Genomic DNA, 26439 nt, shown 5'->3' on the forward strand with positions numbered 1-26439 from the left:
ATTCACAGTGGCATTCCTACAACTGTTGAAAGAGGAGCAGGGAAGTAAAAGACTGCAAAAACAGTGTGAAAAAGAGAGAGAGAATTGTGTGTTTTCTTTCTTTCTCAGCCTGTCTCACTCACAACCCCTATAACAGTCCTATTCTAAGATTAAGTATCCTTTCATGGCTTTATTTTGTGCACTTACATTGTATAGCTATGAATAGGTTTCTTCATCGTACAGTAAAAGGACATTCAGGTGAGTTTCTAACTCCGCCCCCAGCGGACCGAGCGCTCTGATTGGCTAGTTCGAACACCGCTGCCCACAAACACACGCAACAGCGGAGAATATGAGTAACTCTCGGTGGCTGCTGGAGGAAGATACAAATCAAATTCTCCACAAGGAAAATTGGTCGTCGATTCCCAGGACTTTCTGCTTGAAGACTCGACCCCTCAGTGTTACTGGTAAGTTTTTTTAACTTTTACCTCATCTCTGAGGGGAGTCAGCGGGAGTAGGTTTATCCGGAAGTTTTCGCCTGTGCAGAGGTTTTCCCCTCTGTTTCTCCACCAAAATCCATGAGGGAGCCTCGTGGAAGCTGTTAACATGGTCCCGAGCATACAGACTGAACGTTTACCATTTTATTTGTGCACAACTGAAGGCCAGCGTGCTTTTAAAGTCTCTCATAAGATATACTTGTCCAGACAAGCTGCCAGGAGTTCAGAAAAAAAAAAGGTGTGTAGTTAAAGTGTAATTAAAATCATGAAATTGGTTCTGAGTATCACTTAATTGTTACATAAACGATTACTCCCCCTTTCACACCTGCTGCAATCGAACTAAAAGACAAAGGTGCAATTTACAGCCCCGCACTTTACAGATTTAACTGTTGCATAATGGCAGGTAATTGACATTGACCGGTCGGTGCGTGTTTGTGTTGAGTGACAAACGACAGCTTCCAGTCTGGATCGTTCTCCATTTGTCCTTGATTGGCAGGTGGGAATAAATGTGGAAGAGGATCAGTAGTTTACTGGTGCACATCTGACCTGGGAGACCAGAGGCGTTGCATGATATCAGTGTGGGGCTGCAGTGGCTGATGGTAGGATTAAGTGAATGTTGTGCTTGTGATGAGTTCATTAGGGAGAGCAGGTTAGCTGGAGGGTGGAAAAAAGGCGCTGCTGCTGTTTTTGGATCAAAGCACAAACTGACTGACTGGTGTAACTATTGTGCCAAGACAATAAAGAGGGATGTACATTAATATGAAGCCCTGCAGTGTGACAGTCCAGGTTTCCTGTTTGAGGGAAAAGGACAAAGTAAAGGCTCGGCAGGTGCTTCCTGCAAGGAGTGCTACACTTGGGAAAGACCATTCACACACTGCACCTCAGAAACTGGTGATGTGTTAATGGGGATGTTTATTTTTGTCCTCACAACAAGTCTTCTTTACTTGACCTTGTGATTTAGCCTGATAATCAGGATGAGTGGCCATTTTCCCTTCATTTCATTCATAGATGAACAAATAGGAGCTGTGGGAAGTGATTCAGAGGTCTGCCACCAGGCTACTTGGTATTATGGCTGTTAATAGATTTTTCCACTGTGATTTCTTGTGCATGTCATCGGATTTTACCTTGACAACATTACACAGAATGTGCTGTAACTACAGCTCATGACTCGAGAAAAGGGAAGGGGGTGAATGAGAGCAGGCGTGTCATTATTATTCATCCTCACATGCTGTTCATGAAAAATGAACTGCAACATTTTGTTGTCCCACACACAATCAACATCGCATCCAATAATTTCCAACAGCTCAATCGATCCAAACACCAATCAGCTGATGGGTGGGCTGACCCAACTGGCCTGACCTGCTCAGCTGTTGAGAAATTGATACTTGTATTAAATTGCATTGGGGGGGGGGTTCATCAGAGTAACGTTTCAGTCCTCTACAAATGTCTTGTTCTATGGTACTAAAATCATCTTGTTGTTTTTAGTACCATAGAATAAAATCAAATGTCTTGTTCTATGGTACTAAAAGACCCTAAGGATTCGGCTGTTTATTTTTTTCGCATAAGATTTTGTTTTAAGCCTGTTTCTTGCTAGCCAAAATTACCATTTCAATTAATATCACAGTGACTGTGATTTAAGGATGGACCTTGCTAACCAAGATGCCTAGCTCCGCCCCAAATATGGTCATGTCAGATTCCAAACAAACTAAGATGGTGATGGCCAAAATGCCAAACTCAAGGCTTCAAAACCAATGGGTGACGTCACGGTGGCTACGACCACTTCTTTTATACAGTCTATGGTTCTATGGAACGATTAGGCTCATTGTTTTGGTTTTACAGCCTGAGCCAGATATTTCGCCTAAGGAGTTCACAAAGAGCAAAAAGGAGCTAAATGAAGAGTTAATACTGTACTTACTTTCCAGGAGGCCAACCTGGCTCTGCTGGATGTGTGAATAGGCAACTGTTAGCTAAAATCTTTGTTAAATCGACCTCATAAGGTTATAATATTTCAGTGTTGTTTACAACTTGTCCCCAAGTGGCCAAAAAATTAACGCAAGTTATAGGTTGGCTTGCTATTTGCAGCCAATTGGCTCTTCAATGCACATTATATGAAGTTACCTAGTGCAGCTTTCATTTTTTTACATTTTATTGGGCCATATTACAAAAGCAGTACAGTATTAACTTTTTCGTAGATCATGTGAGTCTCTCCAATAAATTAGCTACTTTTAAGTACATATGACTTTTGATTATGCACTGGCGTACACCGCGTCAAACTGAAGGTGTCATTGTAATAATGTTGTCCTTGTTAGACTCTACACCGGTCTGTCACCGGATCACTTGCAATACAGTACGTCACTCTGTTTGAGACAGAGCTGTCACTGCCCAGCTCTCAATGAATGAGTGCACACATGAGTAGCAACCCCAATTCCAAGCTTCATAATCACCATCTGCTTGATCTTTGGCATTAGGCCTCGCAGTTTGGGCCTGCCAAGGCTCCCAAAAGAAGTTGCGACCGAGGTACACATACACACCAGATGAGACAAAGCAGGCTTAATGAGTTAAAAATGCACGTGGGCACATATGGGCTGCGACGCTGCATGCATGGGCACAAAGGAGATGATAATGAAAATCTTGGATTACCCCTCATTTATTTAGGGTACCGTTTACCAAAGGGAATTGTGGGGGGTGGTGGGTCATTGATATGTGGTAAAGATGGTCTTGTTCTGTGGTAGAAGGTGGTTTGGATTAGTAGCATTGTATGATGATAGATTCCTGATAGTAGCCATTAAAATCAAGTAAAACAGCATTTCATTGATGTCAAGCACTGACAGCGTTTTGTTTCTTTGTTCCCATGTTAGTGTCACTTTGTCACTCTTGTATGGGGGTGTGAGTTTGTCTCTGCTCACTGAAAATATGGAGGGCGCACAAGTTTTTCCAACCATGTCTTATTATGATTAAGGTGAAAGGTCCTTCAGTTTTTAATCCCCCCCCCCCAACACACACACTAGCTATTAATATGTGACAAACAAACGCAACTAATTAGGCTGAGCTCAACGACCCCTTGACCTTCCACGTCTCCTTGGCCTGACCTTCTGTGAAGAGTTGGGGAAGGGGCGGCATGGCTGTTTAGGCTACAGAAGCTTATCTGAACGTTGTTAGGGCTTTGTAGATTCCAATTTGTGAAAAAATCCTTGATTATTGGCAGATCTCAGGCAGAGAATACCTTTTGTTATTTGACTGAATTTAAAATAACACATGAGAATTGTTATCAGTAAAGGAAATGGGGTTCACATTATCAATATGTTGACAATAGAGGAGGAGCCCAGCCGTACTTCACAAACTGTATTTACACTGGTAAGTTTATAGTGGTAGATGGCCTGGTGGCTTTTGAGTGCTAGACGGATGTCATGTTAGAAATCCTAAATCTTTTTGCGACCGTTGGCTCCTTCCTATACTCCTATCTGTCAACAGTTTCATGTCACAGTTAATTAATTTAATGAGCACATGATGTGATGCGCTTCTGTTCATTGTGGGATGACCATCAGTTACTAAACGTATTAAAATAACAGCTCAGGAAAAATCAACGGTCAAGTTGGTTTGGGAGTGTGGTCAGGTATTTCAAATTGCCGGCCTGTGCTGCAACTGAAGCAATGATGTCATTGCAGTTAGTGTGTGTGTGTGTGTGTGTGTGTGTGAGGTCAGCAGAAACGGCTCAGCGTGGGCGTCGTGCCAGACCTGCTTCAGCTTAAAGGATGCCCCGTTCCTGTGTGCTGGTCACTGTCAACTGATCGCTGACATCGTGTGTGTGTGTGTGTGTGGGGGGGGGGGTTAAAAATGACTGGAGCCATGATGGAACTCTGTTTGAAAAGTGGCTTTTTGTGGTTTGGCTGTAGCTCCATTTAGTAAAAGCCTCATTGAGAGGAAGACATGTCTCCAAATAGGTTACTGGGACATAGTAAAGTCTGAAGTTAAGCCATCTGCCGGTTTCAAACAAACCAGTGCGTGCATATGTTTCGCCTGACTACATCACACATCCCATTCATATATTTTCCTAAACCGCTAGCCTTGGAGCTGTGATGGGAAAAGGCTCGCCATAGAGCGGATAAGGTTTCTCCTCTGACAGCAGAGATACAGTTGGAAAAAGATGTCCTTTGAAAAGCTAAGTTTTAAAGTGGGGAAGTAAGTGGACCAACATGGTTTGGGTAAATACATGGCTGACTGTATCCTCTGTTTGACGCCAAAGACAATCTGGCAGCTCACATGCTAGAGGCGGTGTGCTGCAAACTGATTTACTGACCTGGAGTCAGCTTGCATTGGCACCTCTGCTGGTCAAGGTTATAGAAAGCAGGCAAGTAAGCCTGATCCTGAGTCAGCACTGAGGGGCTTTGAATTCCCGGCGATAACCCGGTGGCATGTCATGAGCTGTGGATTAGCATCAACAAATCAAAATGGGATTGGCAGGTGGCTCCCACTCATTCAAGCCTTTAAGATGGACTTTACCCACACTGTCTCACCTCTAAGGAAAGACCACTCCAACAAGGACAAGAGGAAGGAGGCCAAGAAATGATTTAATCCTGCTTTGTGTGTGTGTGTGTCGGGGGGGCTTTACCATGGAAAACGGTGATGAGCTTTTACAGACCCAAGGGGGACTGAATTGCTTTAGAAAGTAAAGTTTCATTGACGATGTTGGGCTCAGTTCGACAACAGACGTATATTTACTTTTTTATTCTCTAACTGAATGAATTTCTATCTGGACACAGTGCAGCCGGGCCCCATCTGTAATGAAAAGGGGGAGGCCAGGCTCTAAATGAAACGCTCCTCCGACAGGGTAATTAAGTCCAGACACAAAGGGCTCAGCAGGAAGGAGTTTAATAGAGGAGGAGTTGGTATTCCCCCGGGGGCCGTTGGAACCAGCAGAACCCTTTTGGACTGGCCCTGTGAGCTGGCCTGCAGCCACTTCACATCGCGGATACTGGGAACATTATTATTATTCATCTGTTTCTTTCTGCTCAAGTTACCAAATTGGATGCCTAAAAATAGGGCCTCCTTTTCACATCAAAAACCTCTCAAATAAGATTGTCAAGTAGAATCCTAAGAGAGAGAAGCTTTCAGGTGTGAAATATATGATGCTGCAGAAGCGGTACCTAAAGGCCGCAGTATGCTAGAAATCGGCTAGTTCGTATGACCTACTGTATAACCGCCGCCGTGGGGAGGAGCGGACAAAGTGTACAAATGGGGATAATAGTTACCTTACGCTCACTTTAAGCTTTTATATCCTGAACCAAACAAAAGTGGTATAATTCTGCCCCAGTGTGTGATTTTCAGATAGCACGCCAACGTTTCTTTTGACCAAACCAGAGTTGGTAAATGTTGAAACAGTGGAAAGACTAACCAAGATTATTTTGGTGAGTTTTATTTAGTTTCTGTCGTGTTGAATGAAGTGTATTTTAAGAGTTAATAAGGAAGTCAGGGACACATTCAGAAGGTGTAACTTTAAGGTCGTATTTTTCTGTTTTAATAAGGAAAATAGGTGCAAGAGTGTTTCCTTTCTTGACAGTTTATTTAGTTTATTTATTAGACTTGGAAAGGTTGTAGAGCATCTGGAGCATAGTGAAATCGCAACTGAATCAGCAAACGCTCGGTTAGTTAGTTTTTATTTATTTCTTTCATATCTACAGGAACCTTGCCCTCTGCCAGTGGCGGATCTAGCTATTTTATGGCTAGGATGTTTTGATGTTGGATCTGCCTGTCCCTGGAGGCGGGCATACAAAAACTGCGGAAGTACAATCTGTAGTTCAAACAACAGCCCTTGACCCAACTCGTCATCTGGCAGACTTTTGCTGCAGGCAACATGAATGAAAGTTAACCATTGTCCATTTGCATACACTTACCCACATTGTCAGGATACAAAGCTGATTGCTGATTCCTTTAACACATGCTCTAATTGTGCTTACTGTCAGTGAATTAAATGATGAAATAAAATATTCGTTTCACCGCAGAAACACCTCAAACACCCCCGCAGGTCATTTAAAACAGAACACAGCCGACAGGACCGTTTTATTTTTTACTCCTGTGTACTCTCTTTTTATTCTCCCGACACACACAACGCCATGTAGTGGAAAATCAAAAGGACATCACCGCCAGAACATTCCACTTTTAACTCATTACATAATGCGTTCTCATTTCTTTATTGCACTTATGCACGGGTGCTCACATTCACCGGCGGAGCGCTGCCGGCTGCATGCGTGCGCCACGTGCTTTATGTGTTGTGATGACGGAGCGTCGTAGAGGTGGATTCACTCTGCTGTCTGGAATAGCGCTGATCCTCTTAAATGATTACTAGCTGCGACCCGAGAGAGAGAGAGGCGACCTGCGTGGGGAACATGCGGACAGATGTCTCACCCCCTCCAGCAACAAAACACACACACAACATCTATGTTTACTTCAGTCTACAGAGAGGCTTGGACTAGATCCCTTTCCTTTTAATAGACTCTAAGTCTATTATACCGCTCATTTGTACCCACACAAAAGGCAATTCCTTTAATTTATTCAGCACCTTTTTTCTTTCGGGAAGTGGATTGTGTGTTAAGCACTAAGGAGAGAAATGGGCCTCTTAATCAGGCAAGTTAGCTAAATTAGTTGTGGCAGTATGTTTAGATCGCAACATCCCTTCAAATCAACCAGTTAGTTTCTGTTTGCTTGTGAATGTGTGTGTGTCATCCCTACAGTCCAGATACCACATTGGGTACCTGGAAAATTGTGTGCATTGTCTGTATTTGCATGTATGTGTATAACGCTGTGCTGAAAACACTGTCTGAAGTCGATTCTTAAAATGTGGTTATGTCCATTAAGTACATAAATGGCAGTTTTCCTGAGGGGACAAAACCTGCAACAAAGCTTTTTATTTCACTTAGAACAAGAAATGCAGGTCAGTCTACCCAAACCTGACGAGGGTTTTGTGTGCCTCATGTACAGTTAATCTTAATGTGGCTATAGAAATACAGGAATGGCTCACCTGAACAAAAGCTGGCAGGTCTTCTGGATACAAAGTCTTGTTTGCTGACTGAAGCAGAGAGGTGACAGAGGAAACTGCACAGAAGAGTGCCGCCATTGTCGCGCGTTCTTCCCGGCAACCGCTGGGGAATGTGCGTGGTAGTGCTCAGTGTCGAGCCCTGCCCTTTCCAGCGTGCCACTCCGAAGTTCACCAACACTATAAAACATGTTTTGTCTTTGCCTCCCCCTTGTTGACTTCAATTCCCTCGCCCTCCTCTGTGCTTGACATTTGACTGTGTGTGGGTGCCTTTGGTCCCTGTAGGGTGTCACGCTCTCAGGCTCTGCTGGGGCCCCAGATGCACACAACTGGAGTCCAGAGCCAAAGATTTGCCCTTTTGTCCTCTGTTGAGAGCGACCCTCCACGAACGCCTGCGTGCTGAAAAGAAGCAGAGCCATTCTGGATTGTTTCCCCCTTCTGAAATCCTAAATGTCGGTCCGTCAGTTTCTGGTTTATTCTGCTTTGTAGCCTTGGGGACATGGCTTTAAAACTTCACTGACCCTTTTGAAATTGTGTCAGGCTTGTTCTATATGCCACAAATCAAGCTTTTCAGTGTTGGTCTTCGACCTTTCTCAATCAGTCAATGATATTTCCATCCTCTATCCTTTTACAAATCAAGAGTCATCCTCTTGCCACTGAACCTTTCACAGCACAAGGGATACCTCAGGCCGTGTTGGGGTTTAATTTTGTAATTTCAGCGGGTTGATTCGCTATTTAAAGTACTCCAGGGATGGAAGAGTAGTTGTTTTTCATCAAACATCAAGGGTACATCAAAGACCTCAGGCTAATATCAGGGATTTACTTGTTTTTATGTTTCTCAGTATTCAGTCTTGCGCATGCTTTTGTGCCCCAGGACACCAGATATAATATCCACATCAGTATGTACACAGTATGTTCCCACCAATGAGACAATGCAAGGATGGAGGCATTGATGTACTGTGCATATTCGATGTCATCTAGCTTTTGTTGAAATTATTTCTCTCAGTCAGACGCCACTGTAGTCATTAGAACAGAGCCGGTTGGAACAGCTGTGGAAAACCAACATCTGTAATCTGAGTTGATTGCATGACTTTTAAAAAAAAAAAAAATAAAAATTTGGAACACTTCCACGCGGGCGCAGGTGTGTCCATCAAGTAACACCAGAGCGACAAGCTTCTCGCTTATTGTTTTCCTGCTTCCCACCCCAAACTTTCTGCTGGAGTGCTGGTTTGGGAGGTTGGGGGTGTGCTGTGGTGGGACTAGAGGGAGGTAGGGGGATGAAAAGGAAGTGGAGGAACCCCCTCCATCTCACCTCCCCTATCCCATCTCATTCCATGTCATTGCGTGGTGGGGGTGGCAAGCAAACAAAACAATGAAGGCTTTGTGAGAGGGTCCCACCGTGACAGGATTGTTGGGGGGGTCAGGGCTTAGCGAAGCGTAGCCACTTCATTAGTCAGGGCTCTCCTTTTTGCACCTCCTCCTGCTCCCATCCTCCCTCCCCTCCCTGTCATTCTCTCGCTGCCTTTCCTTCCCCGCTCACTCGTGGAACCACAGAGGCAGGAGCCGCTCTGGCTGGACAGCACTGAGCTTAGCGCAGAGTTTTTGACGAGGATGTGCTTTTGAGGCTGGTCCGAGTAGTTTGGTGCAGCTCCGTCGATCCGCGCCGTACCGGTTTTCTCCTGAGGTAGGTTGCCTTGTGTTGTCATGCCTCCTATCCCGTCCTGTCCTTGGCCGCTGACTTGCATCTTCTCTCCCCTGAGCTGCAGTTTTGGTGCCGGATGACTGGACACAGCTCTCTCAGACGGGCCCTTTTTGATGAACAGCTGAGGATGTGATTTTAGTGTCAGTGGTTATGGAGGCATTTCTTGTCAGTTTCATCGCTCTATGCATGATGACATCAGTGGAAATACACCACACATACTAGAAGTTTCCCGAACCCATTTTAGTGTAGAATTTTAGGTTTATATGAGCTGATATTTGTGTGCCTGTGGAGGATGGGGGGGTTGTGGTGGTGGGGACCTATTGCCTCAGCTGTGTTGACCAAATTATCAATGTTATTAGGATCTACGTGCTTGTGATTGCTTTCTCCCCCCCACCCACACTGCCTCTCTTTGTCAAACACACCCCCTAAGGGACAGTTGAGCGTCAGGATAATCCTTCACATCCTGTGTGGGAAAGGGCCGAAAGGAGCACTCAGACTAACCCCATCACTTCCTCGTGAGAGAGACTGATCCAGTAAAACTCACTGTGTGTCCAGCAAAAACAACAACTTCCCGGCTGTTTTCTTACCCAGAGGGCCATTCGCAGCATCCTGAGTGCCTGTGTGCAGCTTGTGTCCTGTTAAACTGCCCTTTGTCATGTCCTCCTCTTAATACTTTATCACAGTTCAGGGCAAAATAGCTACATGGTATTAAACTTGACCTGCTGATTCACCAAGAAGTTGAAATTTGAATGCACAGGGAAGTGGGAGAAGACTGTAATGACTGTCTTCTCCGCTGATGACAGTGAGGGCAGATATATTGGAGATCGAAGGGGCATATGTCTGAAAGTAGTTTAAAAGACTGAATGGACTTGATGGGATAGTTTAGTGTGTTAAGTCTGCAGATCAGAGTTATTTTTTCTTTCTTATATCTCTTTTGTGTCAGGAGTCAGAAGGCTGCAGTGTTGGGTTGGATGATAAATCAAATATATTTAACATCAGGAATCTCTAACTGACCTAACTTTACTCTCATCACAGTTAAGTACGTACTGATGTAACAAGAATAATTTTTAATACATTTATCAGAATCTTTATTGTGATATAGATTTTGGATTATGTCATCCAGCCCTGGGGGATAGGATGTTTTTACATGCTTTATAATAAAAAGCATGTTGAGTTTACTAAAAATTGCCTTGCTTTGCCTAAAGATTTGATATTTTGAGATATGCACAAATTTGCTTTCCTGCTGAGAGATGGATGTGAAGATCGATACTGTGTGTGTGTGTGTGTGTGTGTGTGTGTTAAGTATGGAACTAGAGCTTAGTAAGGGGAAAGGCTAGGAGCTTGGTTATCTCAAATCACCTCAGCACTTCTAATACTAATTCACATGTTGTCTCATTTGTAAATTTGTGCATGAACAACTAAAAAGATAATTTGCAACACGATGGAAGCACGACTGACCTTCTAATGTTTGGTCTTTTTTTTTAACCCATCTCTCTGTCTGATCTTTCTGCAGAATGAAGAAGTGAATCTTCTGTGATCACAGTCATGGCTGTCCAGACTGGCATCCAGGTAGGCCTATCACCATCTAGATAGGATTAGGTGTACTTTGATTGGCCAGTGGGGACATTTAGTCCATCATTGAAAGTGGTACAAGTTGGAGATCAAAGACTAAGACATTTTCACATGGCTGTGTTTTCTTTCCTTTCTTTAGTTTTTTGTAGATATTGTTAAAATTGTGTTTCTGATACAACATGTTTGGATTGATTGATGTCTTTGTTTGGTTGAGTTTACAAAATTGGCAGCTAACTTCACCATTTTTCCAGATCCTGTGGACATTTCATACCAGAATTATTTCGCTACACATCTGTACCAAGTTTGAAATTCGAATTGCATTAGTGCTAGACCTGACTTTGAGTACTTTTTATAGCACCCTGTTTCGGTCAGTAAATATCATTCTTAGTGCAGTGAATCAGCAAGACTATCGTGCCAAATTGGGGGAGAAGTTCCCAGACTAGAGTTATTCAGATTAAATAAAGAACCACAGACATCTGTCTCCCACTCAACAGCTGCGGCGAGCCCACCTGTGTTACAGCATGCCGTCTTGTTGTTTTTACGCATGTCTGACATTCACCGCCCGGACCCTGAGGAGTTTCTCCGCACATTTTTTAGGGGGAGTGGGTGGAATGTGCAACACTTTCCCCTTCCCCTCCCAGCAACAAAGTGTCAGGCATCCCAAAACAACAATCGTATCGTGTTACAGAGTTGTGACATGGCAGCACCTCGTTGAGAAGAGCTTTCCTCTGTCATCGGGTTGGGAAAGTCCTGCCTCTCCCCACCCGTCTTGGACTGTGGATATGCAAAAAATATGTATCCCATGTGGCAGGAAACCTTTCAGACTGATGCCGATGTGTTGACGAGGCTGTGAAGAGCCTCCCCAGAGATACTGATGAGCTGTGGTTGGATGCTCTAGCTTTAGACGCAGCAGATTAACCCCAAAGGTCGTTTTAATTAAAGGGTTTGTGTGGACTAGGAGATATTTAGACTAGTTTATATGGTGCATTATCTCTATAGGATGCCTTACGTTTAACGTGGGTATGAGTACTTCACAAGTACTTCACAACCCTTCAGGGACAACTCCTGGTGATTTTTAAAATCTGTTCTGTCTTTTCTTTTTTTAGTTAAAGTTTTACTAAAGTGCATCTCATTACCATGCAGTACAAAGAGCAGATAACACAATGGTGTTCACTTTCTAATTGCCATCTCTATAAAACGTATAGAACAAATGCAATAAAATTGTCTCACATTTGTCTGTCGTGGCGTGGACACATGAAGTTAATTCATGTGTTTGTAGAACACAGATAACAGAAGAAGTGGATGATTTTTTTTTTCCTTTTTTTTTATTTCTTCTGTTATTGCGTGTTATCAAAGGCACCCTGTGAGGATATTGATTCAAATCAGACTGTGGTGATGCTGCAGAGACTGTAACACTGCAGCTACTTCCGAAGCTCAGCTCAGAGCTTCACTGCACATGTAGAGCAGTCACATTCAATAACTGGTCACACTCTGAGTGCTCTGTTCACCCATGCTGAAAATGTATGCACTCGTGGAAGTATAAGTAGCATACGTGCTCATCTATTAATGCAACAGTAAATGATACCATTGTAAAATATGCCCATCTGCAGGGATTGGTCTCATGCCTTGGATTGTTATATACAGTCTATGCTTGGATGAAAACACTGGAGTCACAAGTTTATTATTAATAAATATATATATATATTTTTTTTACATCAATAAGCAGGGATGAAGAGGTTTTTAGGTTATTATTTTTAATAACCTAAATAAATGTATGGCCCACTTATGGTAGGGGAAATGGAGCAAGCTGTAAACATAACATTGACATGATAGTATCAACTAACTAAGTTGATATAGCTAAAGTGTTAGCAAACAGCTAGCAAACTAACTGACACGGAGCAACATTATCATTCATTTAGAGTTGTGTTTCTGGTTACCTGACAAATGGGAGTCCAATATTCACATTCCTTTTAACTCTGTTTTGGTCTCCATTTCACACCTAAGGGAAGCTATCTAGCTGCTAAATGCTCCACTAGGTTTACGAGCTAGTTGCTAACTTTATGTGTGATATGATGATATTCACGTAGTGTGGGTTTATCAGACTTTTTTTGGGGGGGGATGCTGTGAGACTGAACAAAAGTAAAACTACAGGCCTTCATACCAAAACAATGAGCTGAAAGATGCTAATAGCTCTGTAGCTGAGGGTGGAATTTACCACAAGCTACCCCTTTCACACATCACATGAATAAAATATTTTAAAAAATGTATTGGTGATTTCACTGATTCACCACAGGTTAGACTGACAAATGAGCTCTTGGAGGAGCAGCTGTACTCAAATAATCCACCTCATCTTCCAAAAAATGTCATTTCTACCTTTCCGAAAGTTTCTCAATAAGACCAAGGCTGCGTTGTCTTTTTGTCTCCCAGCGTTACAAATATCTGCGATGAAAGTGACCAAATGGAATGGCCAAGTATCTCTAAATTTTTCAAAAGAGCAACCAGACCTTGTTGGTTCAACCTGGCCAAACCAAACGGCTCTTGGTTTAGCTGTGATCCTGAAAAGTCAAAGGTCAACAACCGGCCCATTGGAAGTTCAAGAAACAGAAAAGAAAAGTGGTTGCAAAGACTGGAAACAATGTTACAAATTTAATAAAATGGTGGAAAAGCGTTTTTGGTATCATTTAACTTGATCAAAGCTTTTTTATTTCTCATCCTTGCTATTTACATGCTGCATATATGAATCATTGAAAGATGGTGTGAAGAAAATGTTTTATAATGACGTGAACAGACATTACGGCCATAAGAACCGCTTACAATGGAAAAAATAATCTTGAAAGAACTAGAGAAGACAATAGTCGCAAGAAAAGATCCTGATGCAACAAGAAAACGCACACGTCTCATGTTTCCCTGTGACGTACCCTCTATTGAGTATTGTTTCAGAGCATTAAGTTGCCCTTGCTGTAAGTGGCTCAGGTTAAGAGCATCAGATAAACTCCTACAGCGTAAATGGTAAAAGTACAGGCTGTCCGGTACAAACTGCTTCAAAATCTCAGTAGGCCACATTTAGGATTACCAGCCCACATTCCAGTGCCTAATGAGGACAGAGTTTTTGAAAAGAAAAATAGATTAACCTAGACTTTCTTTATACCCAATGCAATGCAGGTTTTAGTTTACAACGCCAGTCGGTTTTAAAAACCTGACCGCTCACTGTGAACCTGTATGCAGTCAGGTGACGTAGCGCAAGGTGGATTATCCCACTGTTCAGCCTTCTTTTCTAAGCGGCACAGTATCTTTACGTAACTTACACTACTCTGCCTTATTTTCTAATTGGCTGGATGTCGAGAAACGCACATATGTTGTTGTGATCCTACAGGGCGCCACAAGCAGCCTGCCCTTCTGAACTACGTTATGTAATGTGTGTGTGCACGTATGTGTGTGTGTGTGTGTGGGTTGGTTTATCCCTTTTGAAGTGAGGTAACCTTTTCAGTTTTGAGCATCAGGTGTTTTTGCCACTTTCTCGTGTGTGTGTGTGTGTTGCCCACTCCAATGATTTACTATTGCACTTCCATAAAATGGAGTATAATCAAGAAACAGTTTGAAGAGAGACAGAAAAAAATCTTTCACTAGTACTTCATAGTATTTGTAAACACTTTTTGGCCAAACAATTGTCCCTTTTAACCATTCTGTATCTGCTTGCTCCAGTGCTATATCACACTACCCAGAATGCACAAACACACACACACAGTTGAAGGATCCTTAGCAGTGTTGTTCAGGGAAGCGCAGAGCTTCAGCAGTAGTACATCACTGCATAACAGCCTCTCTGTTCGTCGGGCCAGATGGTTTCCTGTCTGTAGGCCCAACAAACACGATGAATTGAAGGCGTCAACAAGACTCGGCCTTGTTTTAAACCCATTACCCCCCCCCCCCCCCCCCCCCCGGAGGAGGCAACGTCCCCATTATTGTTCGATGACATGTGATGGACACAAAGATTAAAGGCTGATATCTTAAACAGATGTCAACAAACTGGATGGGGAGGAGGAGGCAGGGGGGTCATCCCAAAGTCAGTTATGTAATGTCTGGACAAGTCCTCATAGTACACATCTGCTCTTGGTTTCTAGATTACCCCTCCTGCTGCCTGCAAACGATTTATAAACTTAAAAATAAACAGCATCTTTTGACGAATAGAAACTGTCATTCTATATCTCTTTAAAGCTTTGCCAACCAAGAGCTTGCTACTTTACATTCAGGTTGCCATGTGTAGTTTTTTTTTTTTTTTGTCGCCCCTGTTTTCCTAAAAGTATGTGATAGCTAAAAATAATTTTATTGATGTACGTGGGAGCTGTGGAACCGAGAACATGGATTACACGAGTATTTTCCATCTCACCTTTTTCTGTCAAAGTCTTAGTGAATCATCAGTGTAAAAAAGTGCAGGGCTGAAGCATGAGGGAATAGGAGGCAGTGGGGTGACGGTAGAGATGGATATGATGGGACATCAATCCCAAGAGCGGCTCTCAAGATCAGCAGCTCGCTCCAGGCACTCCTTCCCTGGACTGTGAACTAGTGCTAGACACCCATTAAAAGCAGTCAAGTGCAACAGCGGTCGTCTTTCAGTGGACAATGATGGATGTTAAAAAAATAAACATGGGTTGGGTGGTTTCGAGATAAAGCTGGGGTTGTGGTTTTTACGCAGAGAGTAAGCCGCAGTGGTAACCAGACCCAAGTGACAGTGTGTGTGCTGCAAACTCCTATAGAGCAAAGAAGTGAAGCGTGGTCTGATTGCATCCATGACGTGTCCCCTCTGTATCAGACAGATCACCAAAAATCCTCAGATGTTCTCACATTGCAAGGCTGAATGGTAACTAGAGTATGATAAAGCTGTCGTGTTTCGGTGCAGAGACGGTCGGTTTTGAAGAAACTGCCAATATAAATTCAGGGTTAAAAAGCAAAAATAAGGTGTTTAATATATTCAGCAAGTTTCCCCTAACTCAAACTCTCAAAACTGTGTGATTTGGGGGTCTAGGGCGCATTAGCTGCCACCTCAAATTACTTAAAGTCAGGGCACATCTGGAATGTGAACAGAATCGTGGATGATAATTATTTGCTACTCCCAACGCCATGAACAAGTCATTGATCAAGAGATAACTTGATGGCTCAAAACATGAAGTAACATGGCTTTAAACATTAAGCTAGCTATTTAGCTAACTAGCTTACCGAGACAAGTCTTTGTCATTCAGACACCTAACGTGCCTCCCTCTTCAGATGCTCCAGCAAAACTGCCAGGCAAGGTCAACTTTGCAAATGTTGCAGCCCGCAACATTTTTCTTCTCATCTATCACTTGGCAAGAAAGCTAACGAGAGCATTTCCCAAAATGTTGAGCTATTCCTTTAAAGTTGAATGTCTTCAAACCATGACTAAGAGTAGCACTCAGATCAGATTAGGCAGATGTCTCAATAAGTGGGCAGCCACACTAATCTGTTATAACATTCTGCCAGGGTTTCTGTGTGTTTCTAATCCTTTCAGTCATGCAAGGAGATGATGTAGACCGTATCGATTTGATGTTTTTGTCCACAAAAGTTCAACCTTCTAACTTTTCTTCCTGATAACAAGGATGGAAATCTGTCATTTTAATGTTCCTTCAGCTTTTCCCTCCTCTCGTCCTCAGGTATGGTTCGGCGAGAAATTCGACGCCCCGTTGCTGAGCCCCAGGAGCCCACGCAGCCCGTTGGCACAGCGGCACGGCCCCGGCCTCGCCGACGTCTTCCAGTATGACCAGTGGCTGGCAGTGCGACATGAGGCCACCCTGGTACCCATGCAGGAGGATCTGGCCATCTGGCTCACCGGCATGCTGGGTAAGTGCTCATATCAGCCAAGAAGTACGCTTTTAGTTGTGCAGTCAATTCAAATTAGCTTTATTGGCATGAATGTAATAACAACATTGCCAGAGAGAGAGAGAGGGAGAGAGAGAGAGAGACCCCATACATTTCATTAAATAAGTAATTAAAGCATAAAGTAAAGTAAAGTGCAGCTCTGTCTCTACCTGTCCCCTGTCACACTGGGAGCAGAGTCTCTCCTCTTGTGGTAGCCAGCTCTGTCTGTGGCGACCCTTTTCTATGGCCAGGCTGTGTTCACTCAATCTGTATGTTGTCAACATTTTTCTTAATTTGGGACATTTTATTGTACTCAGGTAATTTGCCAGTGTGAATTCTCTTTTTAGGGTCAGATAACATTGTAATTTACTTTGTGTTTTGGTCATTTCTTTCCAGTATTCAATATATTTTTTGTTTCTGTTTGCTGATTATTTGGTTTGGTCTGCTTGAGTTAGTGTTGCTGTCCTGAGCAGTCTCATTTAGCCTTTTTGCCCTCAGACTGAAAACATGTTCATTTTGGGGTTAATGTTTCTCTTTCTGATGTGTTCTGTTTTACTGTGGTGTAGTTACATGGATACATACAACAGAGTAAATGTGTCCAAACCTGTGCATATGTGAATCAACACTGGGCAGTTTCATGATAACAGTTTGGCCCTCGAGGCTAGGAAAATGCCGAAGCACAATTGACACGGGGTCTCCCATGTAATTGGATTTGGATGGTCCTATTTCCAACCGGGACTTAGCAAACCATAGAAACAGGAGTGGAACAAAATCCCTCATTTCATCTGTCCCTACCATTATACTGGCATCTATTGTCCCGTATGGTACAATGGAGCAGTGAGGAAACTGAAGCTGACTGGAAACTGACTCCGTTGAGTGGTGAAACTGTTTTGTTTGTTTTTTTTAGAAGCAGACAGTTGAGTTTTTCTCATGAGGAATGCGGGCACGTTATCAAACAGTCACCATGAGTTATTGGTACATATTATTAAAACGTCAGTCCTGAGGGCCCAGATATTGCAGAAACAGGTGCTGGCAGCAGATACAGTTTCAGTCCTTGATGCTCAGCCGTCGTCGTGTGAAAAATAAACTTTTGTGGGGCAGTCTTAAACGCGTAGTGAATTTTGTTCCCAATGTAAATTCAGTTCACATGGCCTTTTGTTGCGTTTCCTAGGGCAGTGATTTACAATAAGGGGTCATGGGAGCACCGTAAGTCCACCAAAAGGAGTTTATGGGAGAGACCTCTGTTGAAAATCAACTGCCAGTGTGCAGTCTTTTTATAAGGTCCTATAACAAAAGGCTCTCTAGAAGGGGGGGGGGGGATAGCTTGTAGAGAATTTTGTATTAAATCTGGGTTGTTTTTGTGTTTATTTTGTACTAGAGATGATGTTTTGACCTACACAAAGTGAAACGAAGTGGGACAAATCTCATATTTTATGAAAGGGCTACATCCAGATGAAAAAGTAGGATCACTTGCATTGTGCTGTGCATTTTATTCTGTGTCTTTCTCATTTTCATTTTCCCAGGAGAGGAGGTCAGAGCAGAGTTTTTCATGGAGGAGCTGAATAACGGCGTGAAGCTCTGCCAGCTTATCGGTGTGCTGCAGACTAAGATCGCCCAGAGCTGCCCCTCCGCACTCTGCAAGGTGAGTCAGACGGCAGCGATTAAAATAACTCTGACCATTGTCCAAAGGGCAGCTTTCATGCCGACACGTGGGGGGATGTTTGGGGAGAGCTCTGTGTGTCTGAAGTTCAATTTTTCTGTTAACTCTTTGCCACTTTCTACAATGTTTTGATGCAGTTTACTTTGAAAATTTCCCTTTTTTTGTTGGAGATTTTTCTGCCACAGCTAATAGATGAGCTCTGCGTTTACAATCAAGGATGCGCATGTAGCAGACGACTACTACACAATATATTGATCAATGAACTTCCTGTTTACCATCAGAATACACTTGACAGTAGATAAATGACAGTAGATAAACTTTTCCTGACAGCTGTTCCCCACGAGGAAGGTGGCATGTAAGCGGGACGCCTCTCCAGGATCCTTCTTCGCTCGTGACAACACCGCCAACTTCCTGGCCTGGTGTCGCCACATCGGTGTGGAGGAGACCTACCTTTTTGAGTCGGAGGGCCTCGGTAAGAGCCGCAGCAGGAATGGCCGCTGCTTTTAATCTATTCTGGATCCTTTTCCAGCTGTATGTTTTTTTTAAATCACTGTAGATGCACAATGCCTCTCTCGTCATGACAAGTTGAAGCACATGTGGAATCCAAAACATGAAGTTCTGCTATAATACCAGTCAAATTAAATGAAAATCTATATTTACTACTATTTCATGTGAATATTTTCCTCCTTAGACTCCAACTCTGTTGCTGTCCTGCACAGTAACGGGAGCTCTGTTAAAATCCAGCCATCTAAAATATAAACCCATGTCTGAGTAAATCAGACCTGACTTAAGTTTTTTTCCGGATATGACCTGGCAATCCTTTCCTGGTTATGGTTTTTAAATCCCAGTAGAGGTGGCAGGTTTTGTTTATCAAAGCAGGAATTTTCAACAAAGAATGTATTCTTAACCGTCTGGTAAATCTTTTATTCCTCAGATTAAAGTGCAACAAAGTCTAAATAACTTTCTTAACCTGCCTTACCCCAGCCAAGTCATGCTTTTGACTTTGAAAACTTTGAGTTTTCCTGCGTGTGCTTGGCCTCAGTCTACGGTGGGAGGCATTTTTCCTCTTCATTTTTTTTAGCAAGCACTGGTTGAGTTCAAAGAGCGTCTTAAAATCAGGCCAAAAGGAAGTTGAGACCAAGTAAAAATAAGTCACTAGAGGCATATGCAGTGCTATGCAAGACTAAATGATTAAGGATTTCTTTTTAAATATTTACTAGGATGTCGATCTATCCGCCGGGTCGCACAAAACACTACAGCATGTGTATGATTATTAACACTCAGCTGTTTATAGCGATTGCGTGAGTTTAAGAGAAGATGGAGCAGGGTGAGCAATAATACCAGCAACCGTAAAAAAGATAGGTGGAAAGAATTGAAGTTGCCATTGTGACTACAAAAGTGCAGTTAGACAGAGACACAGCTGTTACCTGGCAGTTACCTGTATTTTTGGTTTATGATTAAGAATGGGATCTTTCTTCCTTCAATTAAGCACATCAGTCAATTATTTAATTATGACATGAATATAATTAAGCCCACGCATTTTTGGGGCAAATGTTTGGGCATCATGTTGACTGTGTAAAACAGGCCGCGGCTGTAAGCTCCTAATAACTCTGCAGATCTCTGCTGTTTAAGCCTTGCTTCTTAATGGTTTAATAGGATCTGCCGTGGAGAGCAATCATCCTGAGTACTCTGTATGGAGGATCACTTCATTACAAGTAATGGCTCTCCAAAAAACCGGATTGGAGCGATTTTAGAAAGAAAAGCCAATACGTCTCCTGTTCCAAGAATATATATTTTTGTTAAATGAACGTCCCTGAGTGGCTTTAAAGTTGTGCCCTCCATCCCAACCCTGTGTTCTCTTCTGCACGAATCCCCCAACAACCCCCTCAGGGAATAATTGCGTTTATCTCATGTGCTCATAATGTCACGTTTTGGAAGGTAACACGTGGATCTTGTGCCTTGTCCCTCTTCTCTGCAATCCTGTTCTGCGTCTCTAAAGAAAGCAGGCTGTTAATAGTTGTGTTTTCCGCCTCAGTGCTGCACAAGGAGCCTCGGCAGGTTTGTCTCTGTCTGCTGGAGATCGGGCGCATCGTCTCCAAGTAAGTCTTTGAACACAGTAGAAGAGGAAAATCGAATCATTAAGAAACAGTTTCACTTCTGTAAACTCTGCTGTGTGTTTCTCAGGTACGGCGTGGAGCCTCCTGTGCTGGTGAAGCTGGAGAAGGAGATTGAGTTGGAGGAGACTCTGCTGATGGCAGAGGAGCCGCCTCCGGCTGTCAAAACCTTCAGCGTGTGCTGCCAGCACGGCGGCCTCTACCAGCCGGGGGTGAGTCCTGACTGACGGACTTTTTTTATATATAAAAAGACAGAACATGAAACTTTCCACCTGGAGGCAGGAAGTGTGGCACGAGAGTGGCCTTCCCCTCCAGGTTAAGTTGCTGCCCCCAAACACTTGTAACATTGGTGAGCATCTAACCTTAGTCAAGATGACGATCTGGACTAAGGTAACGACGCAAATGAGCCAAAAAAGAACTGCTGTTTGTTCAAACAACGAGATGTAAAGTGTTGAAGGGCTACAGCTGATCACGTTAGCGTCACATAGGCGGGACATGTGCGACCCAGTTGAAGCAGAGCCAAGACTCTCGCCGCTTCATTGGCGGCCCACGGGGTATGACGCATCGCAGCTGACCATGTGACGCTCTGCCGGCGCCCTGTGACTTGCCGTCACACGTGACCCCCAGGCAACACTTAACGTGACGTCATGCAGCCATAAAAGTGCGCACAGCGATAACACTCCTGCGTTTCGGTCGCCCGTGGGTTTAACACTTTCTAATTGTTTCTGATGGACACTGTGATTGTAACACTGACTGTGTCAGGTGGGTCGGGTTTGGTGGGTAAAACAAGGTTCTAACACTATCAGGGTTTGGGGGATTTATTCTCAGAGGAGACAGCTGGGCTAAAAATAACCACACTCACTGAAGTGGAAGGCAGATAGAAGCATCTACCAACTAGTATCCAGCTGCATTTTCCTTCACACATTCAGATAAGCATCAAACAATCAGAGTGGAAGCTGCAGCTTGTAGCAGACACTGTCAGTAATTGTTATTGTGGTCCAGCGTGTCTTCATCCCCTTGTCTCTTGTATCTCATCAACATGTCTCACTGCTTGACTCGGTGGCTTTGTCTGATAGCTCACTTACGCAGCAGCAAAGGTCCTTAAATGTATTGCTTTGTTTTCCAGCCAACTGAGCTGACACGGATTTATCTTCCATCTGTAAATGTTCAGGTTATCCCAATGAGATCTCCAATATGGCCGCCTTATGGTCCTCTATTCTCCCTTGTAGGAACATGGCTTGGACGACCCACCCTGCAACTGCTCCAACAGAGTTTCCATTGAGTACTTGTCTGAGGGACGCTACAGACTGGGAGACAAGACTCTCTTTATTCGGGTGAGGGCTCTGAGCACACTCTCTCTGCAGCGATAGCAAACACATTGGCTCATTCCACGTTAGTAATCCAGACAGTCACTTTGTCCCTTTCAGAAGTAGCAGCCCGGTCATGTTTATTATTTCTTTTTTCTTTCTTTCTTTCTTTTTGGGATTTTTCAAAGGCATACAATTCATCAGAGCATTTGTGAAAAGTAAAATGATATATATTCACTTTATAAAGACATATTATAAAAACAGAGTACATATTGCTGAACATGAAAACAACTCTCTAAAAAAATGAAATGAAATGGCACAACCATAAGTGACCAAATAAAAGTAGAAGAAAATAAAGAAAAAGAAGGAAAAAGATGCCATGAGACACAGATATTCTGTACCACTACATATTGCCCATGTCACAACCAACCCAGTATTGATACCCCTCCCAACCACAAAAGTCTCAATCAGGAATAAGTGGGGAAATTAACCTCTTAACGAATTAGTAAAAACTGACCCCATGTTTTCCTAAATTTATTATAAAATGTTTCCAATTTAAGAAATATTGGATGTATGTCTCGCAGCTTTTTTTAAATGCACTAATTTCACATGTCAGGGTTTCATATTCTATACAATAAGAGCTGCCGTACAAAATACAGTACAAGCATAAAGTATGTGTGAACACGCACGTGCTGGAGGCTGTGATTGGACACATGTAAGCTCGTTACCCAGCAGCGGTGGATTGCGTTAGGTGATTACATCATAATTACGCTGCTGCCCGTGGTGCCAGGCCTCAGCACACGCGCTCATTTATAGCTCTGTAGCAGCTATTTTGGGAACTTGGGAATATGTCTCTATTGATTTGTGACTTGTCTTGAAAGATCTGTGACTGGAAAACATTTGTCTTCCTATTATATTATTATTATTTTATTTTTTTTCACCAAACCAAATGTATTTTTCTTGAAGACAAAATATTCTTACCAAATGTGTTGTTCTTCCGCCCACAGATGCTTCACGGTAAACATGTGATGGTGCGTGTCGGTGGCGGCTGGGACACGCTGCGTGGTTTCTTGATGAAATACGACCCTCTGCGAGTGCTGCAGTTCACCACTCTGGAGCAGAAGATCCTGGCCTTTCAGAAAGGCCCCCCTGGCCTGGGCGGTCACCATGGCAACGCAGCTCCACCCCCTCCTCCTGACATGGACCCCCTCGCCGCTGTTAACATCCTCATCTCCTCCTCGTCCTCCTCTTCGTCCTCCACCTCGTCGTCATCATCTTCCTCCTGCTCGGCCAGTAAGCCGGTGCTTGTGACCGCTGCAGGTCAGACGTGTCGGTCCTACAACGCCTCCCCGGCCTGCACGCCCACGTTGCCCAGGAAAGGTGCTGCCACAGCACCCAGGAAGAATCTCCAGGGGACACCTTCTTCCCCTAGGAAGCCCACCCAGCTGCCCCTGCCCAGCACCACCAAAGGCTCCTCCTCTCTGCCTTCCACGCCTGTGGGAAGTTCCTCCAAACAGGCTCCCAGCCCGGGGTGTCACGGTGTGCAGGTGCATCGCAGAGCTCTGACTCCATCCTCAGCTCCGCTACCTGCAGGTCCAAGCCCCGCCTCCAAACTGAAGCTCAGGGCGCCACCACGCGGCGCCGCCTCTCAGCCCAGGAGCCCTGTCTGCCCTGAACCGTCTTCCAAATGCCCCAAACCCTCCAGTCCCTGCTCCTCCCCCACCGCTGCCTCCGTGCCTCGCCCCGTCACTGCACCAGTACGGGCACCCACCCCTAAAGATGCCCGGCCCCCATCGGGCGCCAGCCAGCGCTCTCGCCTTGCACAGCGCCGTCCCGGCTCTCCGGCCTCACGCCTCCGTCTAGAGGCAGCCAGGCGGGTGCGGACGGCCGCAAGAGCTGGGTGACATCAATGCCAAGAGCAGCGACGGCGATTCCCCAAACCCGGACCCCCACCCCCAGCTCACGGACAGCCTCCCCCGTGCTGCCAAAGCCCGCCAGCTCCCTGCCCAAGAGCAAAGAGGTCACAGCCAAAGCCAAAGGGCCGGCCCCAACCAAGGCCACTGCTGCCCCTCCGCGCAGTACGACTGCTGCTGTCCCCGGGCGGGTCCCAGGGGCCAACGCATGCCCTTCTCCCACAAGCAAAGCTAGCCTGAAAACACCAGCCACAGCGCAGAGAGTGGGGCGGAAGCCAGCAACCACTACTAACCCCATCAACGGGAAGTCAACTCTAAAACCTGAAGCGGGTCAGGCCCTGGCCCCGCATAAAACCAGCCCCAACGTCAAAGCTGTTAAGACCGAGCCCAGCAAGAAGATCCCACAATGCAAGGGCAAACGTGAGGATGCTTATTTTGAAATGACCAGTAGGAGGAGGCAGAAGACGTAACGGGGACAGTCTCTGTGCCAAAGCAGCACTTGATGGAGCTCAGACTCTTCAAATAAATGAACCCGGTCACTAATACACATCAGAAAGCTTCTTTTTGACTACTTTTAAATGTATTTTTGTTTGTTGGTTTTTGGATGTTATTTAATAGTCTTTTATTTACATGTTTTAATCCAAAAGGGTCAAAGATGTCATGCTTTGTGTGTCTCGTCTTTGTGCTGATGTAATGGTCTGTTTTTTGAGAGGTCAGCTCCATGTTCGTGGTTAACACTAAAACTTGCACAATGTTTACATTTTCACCTTCATCACAAGTACCGCCGTTACAATTTATTGTGTCAAATGACTTTTAAAGAGCGAAGGATAGAACCATGTTCAAACACGAACCTGCTTTTTTAGCTTAACACAAGATCACAGCCATGATTTAGTAAGACGCACTTAGCTGAACATTTTCAGGAAAAAGGTCAGAGTCCGAGTCCTGTTTTCTGCAACAGGTTACCAAAGTGGTGAAATTTCTGAAGTTCGGTGACACAACTGGAACAGAAATAACGGTTTGTAATAGATTTTTCTCCCCAGTGAGAACATGTCTTCCACTGGTGGACAGTCGATGTATTACACGTCTGGTTTTTGTTTTTTATAAATGATACTGGGTGGGCGGTTTGTGTCGATGGCGCCGAACAAAACGTCATCTAGAACGGACCTTCCTGTCATGTGCCTTCATCAGAAATCTCTGAGCGGCATTAGAATGTATTAGATAATATGTTGGTTGGGGTGGGGGGTAGTTTTTACTGATGAAAATTGCACAGTGAGTACGAGCACACGTGACTTTGGTTTCTCAGAGAAAAGCCAGGGTCGCAAGATGAACTACTGATCAAACGCCTCTTTTATTTGGAACAGAAAACACTCGAGGTCCTCCAGTGGCCAAAATCATTTTAGGGCAGAATCTACTTGGTATAGACATGTTTTTGTATGATTTCTAATTTTTTGTGTTTTCAAAATTCTAGTTTTCTATGTGGTGTGTGTGTGTGTGTGTGTGTGTGTGTGTGTTTTATCAGTGAGGCTTTTTTCTTGTTTGGCACTTTACAGAAACCGCTGTTTGTTAAGATTTGAATGTTGATCCTGTCGATTGTGTCTCTTGTTCCTGCTACCTGTTGGGTTTTTTTTGTGTCATTTTGATTAATAAATGGATCAAATGTTTTGAAGGTAATCTTGGCTGCCTTGCGTTTGTCTTGTGGAACACGTTTTGCTGTTGCACGTTCCTCCAAATGTATTTGTAATGTATTCATGTATTTTGAAGATTTGTTTCCCCTCTGAAGCCTTAAAACTCTCTGAGCCTGGATACCCAGTTTTCAGACTGTGAAAGAAACCACACAAGTGCTTAGCAGTATGTAGAAGAAACTAATTCTGCCTGACCTGTGAATTACCAATGACTGTTTACTTGTATACATTGGCAAGAACTCAGTGCAGAAACTTTGAAACTATTAACAAGACTCGCTCTACCCATAGTGAAATCACAGTGGAGTTGAAGGACTTTGGCCAATTAGACCTCAGGACTGTGTAGATGTGTACAGACTTGAGTATCGACATTTCCCTCACTCATGTTAGATTTGTTGCATCTTTTCAGGCAGGAAGAATTACATTTTTTATTATACTTAAAAAAAACAACAACCTGAGCAATAACAGTAGGAATGTGCCAGGGGGTTGGTAAAGTGTTCATTTAATTCATAAACATTTGGAATCAAGTTTGATGCTATAAAATGTACTTGGATGATAAAACAATTTGCAGTATTTTTTGTTATGGGCTGCAGACATGAAAAGCAAACAACACATCTTGAAATTAAAAATGAACTACAAAGTTTCAGACAACATATCTGCAGGGGAAAAAACCAAGTATAGATTAAACAAGTGTAAGATTGTTTCAACAGCACTAAAAGAGCAGTTCATATGAATGTTTTTTATTTTTTTGTGCGAGTCTTTATTTTTATCTTTGGACTTCTTGCCCATGGATATTTGACACAAATGCACGATGCAGAAGGGAAGATTCAGCGGTTCCCTTAAAGGAGTGGCAGTGTGATCGATTGATGATGGAGCAGTGGATACGAACATACCTTAGGTGTGGGAGAGCTAGGTTCAATTTCCACTGTGACATAACAACCAATGTGTCCTTGAGCAAGACACTTAACCCTTAGTTGCATAGGTGTGAGACCTCTTTGGATAAAAGCGTCGAGTAAATGTAAAACAAAACACCTTTTGGAAATGGCCTCCATTCCGAGAGCAAATCTTTTTGGGGGGTAATTCAGAATAACTCATTAGTTTTATCATATATAATTATCACA

General features: G+C 43.7%; 1 protein-coding gene across 1 annotated transcript; it reads left to right on the forward strand.

The window, feature by feature from the left end:
• Nucleotides 1-300: 300 nt before the first annotated feature.
• On the forward strand, nucleotides 301-25310 carry gas2l3 (growth arrest-specific 2 like 3). Its single transcript, XM_038738374.1, is given in 10 exon segments — nucleotides 301-443; nucleotides 10719-10774; nucleotides 16441-16627; nucleotides 18169-18287; nucleotides 18636-18777; nucleotides 20341-20404; nucleotides 20490-20631; nucleotides 21649-21753; nucleotides 22734-23624; nucleotides 23627-25310. Coding segments are annotated over 9 exon segments (2157 nt in total). The 5' UTR covers nucleotides 301-443; nucleotides 10719-10750; the 3' UTR covers nucleotides 24110-25310.
• Nucleotides 25311-26439: the final 1129 nt, after the last annotated feature.

The sequence above is a fragment of the Micropterus salmoides genome, unplaced genomic scaffold (assembly GCF_014851395.1).
Source record: "Micropterus salmoides isolate LMB-PRFRI ecotype aquatic unplaced genomic scaffold, ASM1485139v1 Ms_hic_scaffold_23, whole genome shotgun sequence".
Lineage (NCBI taxonomy): Eukaryota > Metazoa > Chordata > Actinopteri > Centrarchiformes > Centrarchidae > Micropterus > Micropterus salmoides.